The sequence below is a fragment of the Vombatus ursinus genome, unplaced genomic scaffold (assembly GCF_900497805.2).
Source record: "Vombatus ursinus unplaced genomic scaffold, bare-nosed wombat genome assembly UNPS02014813.1, whole genome shotgun sequence".
In the NCBI taxonomy this organism is placed as follows: domain Eukaryota; kingdom Metazoa; phylum Chordata; class Mammalia; order Diprotodontia; family Vombatidae; genus Vombatus; species Vombatus ursinus.
The window spans coordinates 6784705-6796002 of NW_020954591.1; the positions used below are offsets into that span (position 1 = coordinate 6784705).

At 35.6% G+C, this 11298-nt stretch overlaps 1 protein-coding gene across 3 annotated transcripts in view; it reads left to right on the forward strand.

The window, feature by feature from the left end:
- The window catches only part of STARD13 (StAR related lipid transfer domain containing 13), a 708719-nt gene extending 702439 nt beyond the window's left edge, over nt 1-6280 (forward strand). For 2 of the 3 annotated variants that reach the window (XM_027877627.1, XM_027877626.1), the window contains exons 13-14: nt 4029-4205; nt 5887-6278. In XM_027877627.1, the coding sequence (XP_027733428.1) occupies nt 4029-4205; nt 5887-6004 (295 nt within the window). In that variant the 3' untranslated portion in view covers nt 6005-6278. Of the gene's footprint in view, nt 1-4028; nt 4206-5886 lie in introns of all 3 variants that reach the window. The other variant, XM_027877625.1, reaches the window with a different exon arrangement.
- The last annotated feature ends 5018 nt before the right edge of the window (nt 6281-11298 follow it).

The window sequence follows — 11298 nt, forward strand, 5'->3', positions numbered from 1 at the left end:
GACAGCAAACTTCTAAAATTGTATTTCGTTGCCTTTCTTTCTGGATCCTTATTCTATGGGGTGTGTTTCTCTACTGCAGTGTCTTTTAAGGACCCATTCATTAGCCAAAATCTCTGGGACCCAGATGGAGAATGTAGGCAGTCGTAAATATGACTTCTCACCACCAGTTATTTGCTGTCATCTTATGAAATCTGGAGTCTGTTTCCTTACTTTCATCAGGGCAAGGTGGAGGAGGGATGATGCCATCATATTTTCCTCCTCTCTCACTGTTTTGCAGGAATACCACTGAGAACTAAAGTCCTGTGAATGACTAGAGGCCCTCACCCTACATTGCATCCACCCTCTTTTTGCTTGGCCAGTCTTCCTTCAAGTTTATAATTATTTACTTTCATTTAACATTCCTCTGAAGCTTACCAATGGCCTCCAAATGGCTATTATTACAAATGATGGCATTTGGCCAGTATACAAAATCTCTTCTCCATCCCTATCAGTCAACAAGCATTTATTAAGTGCCTGCTATGTGCTAAGCCTGGGAAATGATGAGAAAAATGACAGTCCCTTTCTTGAAGGAATTTTACTTTTATCTTGAAATATGTCCATATGTGTACGTATGTGTGTACACACACGTGCAAAGATATATACACATCTTCACATATGCATATAAGCTCAGATATATACATAGAGATTATATATATGTAGGTGTTAATGTGTGTACATATATATATGCATAGAAGTTATGGTAGAAGCAGCATCTATTTTATATAATCTAGACTTCTTTCTCTTTTGAAAAAATTTTATATCTTTTTCCAGTTATGTGTAAAAATAATTTTTAATTTCATTTTTTTTAATTTTGGGTTCTGAATTCTCTCCCCCTGTCTTGAGGAGGCAAACACTGTGCTATAGATTATACATGTGTAGTCATGCAAAACCTTTCCCAGGATTATGGCACACTACTCTCCTTCATCCACTCAGTGATCTGGCCAAACTAGATTCCATGCTGTTCAGCATCCATGTCACTTAATCTCCCATCTCCTCACCTTTCATGGGCAAAGCCTAAGGCCTGAAATGCATTTCTTCCTCATCTTCACTTCTTATGATCTGTACTTTCCCTCAAAGCTCAACTCGACTGCCATGTTCTACACGAAGCTTGACACATAGTTGTTTAAAAGTAAATACTAGTTGACTGATTTTGAAGGGAAGGGGAATTGAAGTAGGGCCTCAGATTAAGCAAAATCATAATCACCATTGCTTTTATTAATTTTTAGTGGAAATCAGGAGGAGCAAAAACAAAGGGGAAAAAAACTATAAACTGGTTTCCCTAATGAATATTGATGCAAAAAAAATTTTAAATAAAATACTAGCAAGGAGACTATACTAATGTGTCACAAAGATCATATACTATGACCAGGTGAAATTTATACCAGGAATGCAGGATTGATTCAATATTAGTAAAATGAGCATAATTGACCACATGAATAACAAAAACAACAAAAATCATATGATTACATCAATAGATGCAGAAAATACTCTTGACAAAATGTAGCACCCATTCCTATTTTTTTTAAATTGGAAAACATAGGAATAAATGAAACTTCTCTTAAAATCTCAAGTAGTATCTATCTAAAACCCAGAGCAAGCATTATCTGTAATGGGGACAAACAAGTCTTCCCAAAAAGATAAGGGGCGAAGGCATAGATATCTCTTACCACCATTATTATTCATTACTATACTAAAAATTCCAGCCATAGCAATAACACAAGAAAAAGAATTTTAATGAGTAAGAATAAGCCACAAGGAAACAAAACTATCACTCTTTGCAGATGATGTGATGGTATGCTTAGAAAACCCTAGAGAATCAACTAAAAAACTAGTTAAAACAATAAAAAACTTAAGCAGAGTTGCAGGATATAAAATAAACCCACATAAGTCATCAGCATTTCTGTTTCTTTCCAACAAAAGCCAGCTGGAAGAAATAGAAAGAAATTCCATTGAAAATAATTGCAGGGGACAGTTAGGTGGCGCAGTAGATAGAGCACCAGCCCTGGACTCAGAAGGACCTGAGTTCAAATCCGGCCTCAGACACTTGACACTAGCTGTGTGACCCTAGGCAAGTCACTTAACCCCATTGTCTAGACAAAAAAAAAAAGAAAATAATTGCAGATAGTAATAAAATACTTTCTGCCAAGACGCACATCAGAACTATATGAACACAATTACAAAACACTTCACACAAAGACAGATCTAAACAATTGGAGAAATATCAATTGCTCATGGGTAGGCCAAGCTAATATAATAAAAATGACAATTCTACCTAAGTTGATTTACTTATGCAGTGGCATAAATACAAAAAAATTGTTTTATTGATCTAGAAAAAAATAAGTAACAAAATTTATCTGGAAGAACAAAAGATCAAGACTGTCAAGAATATCAATGGGTAGAAAATGTGAAGGAGGGCAGCCTAGCAGTACCAGATTTCAACCTATATTCCAAAACAATAATCACAAAAACAATCTGATACTGGATAAGAAATAAGAGTGTTTGATCAGTGGAATAGTGTGGGTCACAATATGTAGAAGTAAATAACAATAGTTATTTGATAAACCCAAAGATTCAAGCGTTGGGGACAGAAACTTACTATTCGACAGAAACTTCTGAGAAAACCGAAAAGTAGCCTGGCAGAAACAAAACATAGATCAATATCTCACAACCTATATACCAAGACAAAATCAAAATGGGTACATGACTTAGACATAAAGGATGATACCATAAACAAATTAGGGGAGCATGGAAAAATGTGTCTATCAGCTCTGTGGCTAAGGGAAGTGTTCATGTCCAAACGACAGAGAAAGAGGATTGTGGGAGGTAGAGTGGGTAATTTTGATTACAAGAAATCAAAAAGGTTTTCAACAAACAAAACCAATGTAGCCAAAATTAAAAGGAAAGCAGATTTTTAAAAAATTCTCACTTCTCTAATAAGGATCTCATTTCTCAGATATATAGGGAACTAAGCCAAATTTATATTTAACAAAAAGAGCCATTCCTCTATTAATAAATGGTCAAAAGATATGGACAGGTCATTTTCAGAAAAAGAAATCAAAGTTATCAATAGTTATATAAATATGTTCAAAATCACATATGTATCAGATTGGCTAACATGACAGGAAAGGAAAATAACAAGTACTGGAGGGGATGTGGAAAAATAGGTACACTAATGCACACACTATTCTGGAGAATTATTTGGAACTATGCCCAAAGGGCTTTACAACTGTACATATATATCCATTCACCCAATAATACCATTTCTCCATATGTATCCCAAAAAGATCAAAGAAAAAGGAAAAAGACCTATATGTACAAAAATATTTACAGTAGCTCTTTTTGTGGTAGCAAAGAATTGGAAATTTAAGGGATGCCTATCAACTGAGGAATGACTGGGCAAGTTATAGTATTTGATTGTGATGGAATATTATTGTGCTATAAGAAATGACAACAGGATGGTTTCAGAAAAACCTGGGAAGACTTATATGAACTGATGCAAAGTGAAGTGAGCAGAGCCAAGAAAATATTGTACACAGTAATAGCAATATTGTGACAATAATCAATTGTGAAAGACTTAGCTACTCTGATCAAAACAGTGATCCAAGACAATTCTAAAGGACTCATGATGAAAAATGCTATCTGCCTCCAGAGAGAAAACTAATGAATTCTGAGTACAGATTGAAGCATATTTTTTGTCACTTGGGTTTTTTTTTTTTTTGCTTTTTTTTGTAACATGGCTAATGTGGAAATATGTTTTTGCATGACTTCACATGTATAATCAATATCATATCGCTTACACACGTGCCTAACGAGATAATGGAAAAAAGCTTTTGCTTCACATAAATTGCAGCATAAAAATATTAATTTCTGGGATTTCATTGTCATTGTTGTTTTAGATAATAAAATAGAGCAGAAAACCTGGGCTTGGTATTTGGTCTTGCTTTCTCTTTTATATCTTGAGCTACAATGTCCTTTGTTGTTTTACTCAGGACCTGGAAGACTGATTTGCCAAAGGGAATGTGCACTCTAGTGTCTATTTCTGTGGAGCATGAAGAAGCCCATTTGATGGGTGGTGTGCGAGCTTTTGTGATGGATTCTCAGTATCTAATAGAACCTTGTGGCTCTGGCAAGTCCAGGCTGACTCACATCTGCAGGATTGATCTCAAGTGAGTATGTCATTCTTGGAGCAGACTCAACAGAGCTTCAAACGCTGTTGGAATCGACTCACACAGTAAAACTATTGGAGCTCGGTCCTTTGTCCGTCATCCTATCTCACCATATTATTTTCATAATTACCTTTCTCTGCTGTTATAGTTGATTCCTCTTGACTCTCTTCTCCCACCTCTCACCAAATTTTGCCTTTTCTTTGCTTTGCCTTTCTTCTGTTTTGTCTTTGCTTCCATTCCTGAGTCACCATCTGTGGTGGGCTTTACAGAGAATCAACTGTTCCAGCCTACCTGTCTCCTGTCCTCCTTCTCTGAGAAGCCAATTCACTTAAATCCAATGAAGTTTCTGAAGACTTTCATGGTACTGCACAGGATGGTGTTTTTCTTGGTAAATGATAGACATTGAATACAGCATTTCCTTTTTGCCCCAAGGAATTGGTATCATTTTCAAAAAACTGCATCTCTTGGCTTCTGGCCTTTTCTCTAGCTGTCCCCTATGCTTGGAATACTCTTCCTCCTCTGCTCTGACTACTGACCTCCCTGACTTCCTTTAAGTCCCAATTAAAATCATACCTTCTACAAGAAGTTTTGCCCAACCTCTCTTAATTCTAGTGCTTTCCCTCTTCCTTTGTATATATTTGTTTGAATGTTGCCTCCCCCATTAGATTGTCAACTTCTTGAGGGCAGGACTGTTTTTTGCCTCTTTTTGTTTAGCATAGGGTTTAGCACAGTTCCTGGCACATAATAGGCACTTAAATGCTTATTGATTGATTAAACAGGGAAGATTCACACAGACTTCTTGACAAAAAAGGCATTTTCTAGATATTTGATGACAGACTAATAATTGCTCATATTTATATAGCACTTTGAGATCTGTAAAGCACTTTCTTCATCATGGCCACGTGAAGTAGCGATGGTAAATTGTAGCATCCTCATCTTATGGTTAAAGAAACCAATGCTTAGAAACTGGAGGCAGGGAGAGCAATTGAAAAGCTATTAAGTTAGAAAGTCAGTATGCAGGAGTTGATAGAATGCTGGATCTAGAGTCAGGAAGACCTGGGTTCAAATGTTACCAGCAGTGTAACTCTGAGCCTCAGTTTCTTCATCTATAGAATGAAGGGGTTAGGCTCGATAAGGCCCCTAAAGTCCCTTGTAGCTCTAAATCTGTGATCATATGGTAATAATGGCTATAGCACTTTGAAATTTGCAAAGTGCTTTGGCAAATATTGTCTCATTTGATTCCCCCTAGTAACCTGTGAGGTGAGATATTACTATTATCCCTATCTTACAGAGGAGGAAACTGGATCTAAGAAATGTTAAGTGACTTGCCCTGGGTCACAGAGCTAGTAAATATATGAAGCAGATTTTGAACTCGGGTTTTCCTAACTCTAAGTGCAGTGCTCAGTCCATGGTGCCACAAGGCTGCTTTTCCTATAATTGCCCAGGACCCAAGGGCTAGTATAAGAGCCTACATTCAAACCCAAATGTGTCTAACTTTAAGAGTGTTACTCCTTCTGCTACATCTCATGTTAGTAAGAAGCAAATGTTCATAAACCTGATCTGACATTTCAAACAAATGTGTTGGAAAGAAGTACAAGAATGTCATCATGAACAATGATGGATAATTCTGATTTGGACATTGCTTTAAAGTCTTTTTCTGTTTCCCCCCTTCCCCCACCAGAGGTCACTCCCCAGAGTGGTACAACAAAGGCTTTGGACATCTTTGCGCAGCTGAAGTAGCCAGAATAAGAAACTCTTTTCAGCCTATTATTGCCGAGGGTCCAGAAACTAAAATCTGAAATGGTTGGGCAAAAGGGAAGAGAAAGAAGAAACTCTTATCAAAGAGAGAAAGACTTGGAAAGTGTTCAACATGGAAGCACTGAAAAGTGGCCGGAAACTACCAGAGGGCAGAGACTTCTCTGCAAGGTCGTCTTATGAAGATGTCCTCATCACTAATATAATAGATATTCTTTTATCAGAGCTTTTATCTCTGTTACTTAAAATTAAAGATTATTACTTGTGCATTGCCTAATTTTGCTATTTAAGCGCTTCTACGAAGCATATTTTAAATTGTAAATAAACTATGTAGAATATGTACATATTTGTGTATATCTCTATATACTGTATATATGTATAGTAATTATTATATATATATATATATATATATTACATATATCTATAATTGAATGTTTGGAACAGGAAAACACCTGTATCATTTTGACCCTTACTTATCCAATGTTCTAGGATCTCCTCAATGCAACAGAGATTAAGCAATATCCACTATTAGTAGCCCTAAGACATGATAGCCCATTGTGACATCTAACCAAAAAAATCCCTAACCAAAGGAAAAATAATTTCAGTCATTCTCTTCTGTGTAGACCATCAGTTGATATTAATGGAAAAAAAAAATATTTTAATGGAGAATTGGCTGAGATAGGTAAAAGATAATAGTTTCCATTAAAACAAAGTAGCTTTTCATAAGTAATTAGCCATTATGGGATTAGAATGCAAAAAGTAGCCAGTGAGCACCTATGTTCACCAGTCTATGTTCAGGGAGCTATAAGATATTAATGACTGTTCTAGCTCATGGTAAAGTATTTACTCTATAATAGAAACAAAAGCAGTGTTCCCACCCAGATTTAAAGATAAATATAGCTTTTTTATACTTAAAGTAGAAAAAAACCTACACTTTTTCTAAAGCTTTCATAGAGACATTTCATAATTTTCATAAATTTAATTCAATTTGACTAATAGACTTTTTGGTCACAGTTAATTAACATTTTCTTACCAATATATTGCACTGATTTCTTAACAATGACATCAATTTAAGAGAAATAATGGCCATTCAAGAGTACTGGACCATTACACTTTCAGGGAATTCATATTTTATTACATATAATACTTTTTAAAAATATAGTTCATTGAAGTTTTACAGTTGAAAGAGTGGGTTTTTAATTAACATAAAACCAAAAATATACTCCTAAATTAGTTTTAGAAAAATGTACAAGTTTATTAATATCATGTTTCTTCCTTAGTCAACTCAAGCTACCTAAGTGTTTGCCCCAACCTTATTTATTGCTGTATAGACTAATCAGAAGACTACCCAAAACCAATTGCCAATGGTTTTTTCTTTGGGTTTGTTCGTTTTTTTTTTTTTTTTAAACGCATTCAGCCAGTGGTATAAAGAGGAACTTTATTAATATGTGGATTCAGTTAGGGAGATTTTTCTTACAGCAAATCATCCAACAATTGGTGGTGGAGAAAAAGTTTCATTTACTGACTTAAAGTGTTTTGAATCTGCTTGCATTAGTTGCATTTATGTTTTCTGCTGTCAGCAACATGCAGGCATTCTGTAGAGGAGATTAAAAGTATTAGAGGTGGGAGTACTGAATTGCTTCAGTTACTTACAAGGGAACCTTTGCTGCATTATTATTTTTTTTTTTTACCGGGTGTGAAGGCAGTTATCATTAAAAAAAAAAAACAACTTTTTAAAAAATTGCACTGGGTATCTCACACCCTACGCATGAAAAGAAAGCCCATAATGTGCTACTGCCATTTGGGCCACCCTCCAGCAGCCAAGCAAACTAGCTTCTGCCAGAACACATGAAATTTCACTTTCCATGTTGTCTCTCTGTGTGCATCAAAATAAATGTTATGATCTGACTTCAAATTATCCAGTTACTGGACATGTTTCATCAATAGGGACAAAAAAAATGGAAAATGTGCAAACAATGGCAGATAAAGCAAGAAAAAGGGAGTCAAGCATCACCCAGAGGATAATTAACAAAGTGGCCATCAGAAGGGCAAAAAGACTTATTCCTGATGATCCTCCATTTGGAATTACCTAATTTTGTTCACATTCTCATTACATCTCTAAACTGCCTAACAATATGGTGCACCTTTTTAAAAAAAGTGCATTAAGCTTGTGTCAAACACTATACAGTATTTTGTTCATTGTTATCTTGCCATTGGGAATACAATATGATCATTGCATTTTTAATGTTATATTCATATTTATACCTCATGTATATTTTTACCTCAGTTGGTATCAATCGTCAATTGTAAATAAATAATTGCCAAGTCAAATAAATTTATATATGCTAAAGAATCTCTTTCCTTCATGATCTATGTTGGTTTTTATGGTGCATGACTGAACAGATTTTTCTTTAAGATTGATTCACGTTAACCTCAATTGATAGAGGCAAATCAAATGATATTATATAATTCCTATGTATTCTCCAAAACAGGGATCACACCATTGTCACTGGTACCAAATAGTCTTGAAAAAGCTCTGAAAATGCTTTAAGATATGCACTGAAGTCTTGGGTGTGTATTTTTTTTCATCATATTTCGATTCTTGTGCTTAGGGTAGAGCCATTTCTTTAAAAAAAAAACTCATTAAAAAAAAAACTCGTTATGTCTTATTAAGGGATAGTGAATGTTCACCTAAATTTAATCTCCTTTATTTGAAAATAAAATTATAACTTGAAGAAATTTATTCAGGACAATACTTGAGATGATGGAAGAGACTCCATGTGATTTTCAGGCTTCTACCCTGTTTTTTCATATGATGTGCCTTTTGTGCTTTTGTTATAATGGAACTTTAAGGATTCTTTATTTCATTGAAGACCATAGTCCTTTTCTGCCTTGAAAAACAATCTTCCTGAGGTTGCTGTGGACAAAAAAAAAATCACCTGATGGTCAAACATTCTAGTGATTCAATTCAATTCAACATAATTATTAGGCCAGGGACTAGATCTGTGGTTTCATTGATACAGGTCATTTCCAGATAAGGAAACTTTCTACCATTTTATTTTAGCATGTTCTCTGCAACTTACAGAACTACCTAGTGCAGTGAAAAGTTAATTCACTTGCCCAGAAACAGGACTTAAACCCAGGTCTTCCCAGCTCAAAGGACAATTCTATATACTACACTGCTTCATATTAGCAAATTGCAAATAAAGTTTATTAATCACCTATTTACAAAACATTGTGCTCCCTTTTGGAGATAAAGACAAAAAATAGGCCCTGCCCTCAAGATGCTTCTATTCGGGATGATGAGTTTCTCAGAACGTAACCAGTTGGCTCTTGAACAACAAGCATACAGTCCATTACAAGGCCTGTGCTTCTCTGCTGTGTTCTGTTTCAGGTTAATGAAAGGTTGAAGGGACATGCAATAAAAAGATGTGAAGACAAGAGACCTGTGTGATGTTGGGCAAAGCATTTTAACCTCTTTAGGCTTTCTCACCTGTAAAACTAGAGAAGTTAAGCTAAATGACTTCTATGGTCCCTTCTGGCTCTAAATTTATGCCCATATCTATTGTGGTAGCCATACTGTTCACTTACCAAACCACCATCCTGGAAATGTTGATAATGTTACTCAAGCTAGTTTTCAATAGCTGTAATAAAGTAGCATCTCAACACCTTGCCATTTAAGTCTGTTGGAATTTGGTCACTTTTTTTTCCTCCAGAAAATACATAAAAGGATTATGCATTTACACACTGAGCAATCTCATTTATCCCCTCCTCCGTCAGATTTACTCATATTTTGTTTTCAAAGCCTAAGGCTCGCTTGACAGCAGAGCTGATGATCTTGAAAAAGATTTTGAATAGTGGATACAAGTGAGAGATAGCTTAGTGCTCCTCCTGATGCACAGAACTGGGAAAATCACCATCTCTGAATGGGAAGGGAGTCTGGGACATCTGGTCTTATATAGTCCTGAAAGAGAATTCCTTCTATGATAGCACACAGTAAGTGTTGGTACTATCTGTGCTTACAGACCTCAAGTGAGGTGACCCATCCCATTTTGAATTGCTCTAATTGTGAAGGAGTTTTTCCTTAGAGTCTACCTAAATTTGCCTTTTTACAACATCCACTACTGGGCCAAATGACCCAAGTAGAATCCCTATTTGTGTCCCAGCCCTTCAAATACTCCACACTGATGGTTTGCCCATTGTAAAAAGAGCAAGGAGATAAGTATTTAATTTTGCAACAATGTAAAACAAAAGAAGACCAATGAAAAACTGAAATTTTGAACAACTCCCACTGTGCTAATGTCCAGTGCTCATGAAGATTAGTCCTTCTGCAGATTGTTTAAAAATCATATTTAATTGTGGATTTATTCTCCATGTGTTTTGTACCACCTGGCCACCTCATCTTGATCTCCAGTTGGTACATGCTCCACTTTATGCTAAGTAATACTATGGAAAATAAAACTAGAAAGTTAAATATGTTGTGAAAAAAATTAGAATGAATTCTAAAGTGAAAAATGGTCATTTTAAAAAATGTCTATTATTTTCCACCAACATTATTACTGCTCTATTAACCAAGATGATTAAGAAAAATCTGGCGTCCCCCTTAAATTAGAACATTCTGAAAAATGCAGATACCTCCTTTTATATCAAAAAAGAAATGATTTGGAGAACTTGTAAAAAAAAAAATTCCACCTGTTACACGTATCACAATAGCACAGGGTTGTTGTTTTTTTCCTCTAGTGTTCTCAAGATGGAAGAGATTATCACCTAATCAATATGTTTACTGGTACCTAGTGAGGGATACGAAAGTATGTCAACTCCTTAATTCACAAATTCTCCAGGAATGAAGCCCTTTTATTATGGAAGTAGTGACCACCTTAAAAAACGAATCATCATAAATCATGTGGGAATCAATATCAGTCAACTCAAGGGCACCGTTGCCAGTAAGTGGTGGAAAAGATTTTTATCTGTGTATCCATTGTCAGCGATGTCAATCCTGGACAACCTTGAGAAGTATGTCTTTGGGATCCTCAAACTCCCTCTCTATTCACTGATCCACTTATCGACTTCTGTTTGAGGTGTGTTGCCATGTGCGTAAGCACATGTTATTTTGTATGTCGTAATTATGATATAAAAGGTTTTATCCATTATTAAAAGAATCTTAGATATTCATGAGCAAGATGGGACCTTGAGACCACTACAGCCCTCAAGCTATACTCTTCAAATCCTGGGGGTTTAAAACTAGAATCAAACCCCTCACCTCACGATAATAAACACAAGTCAAATGATTTACCCAAAACAAAGAAAAAAGCCACAGAACCTGAGCCCCAGACCAGGC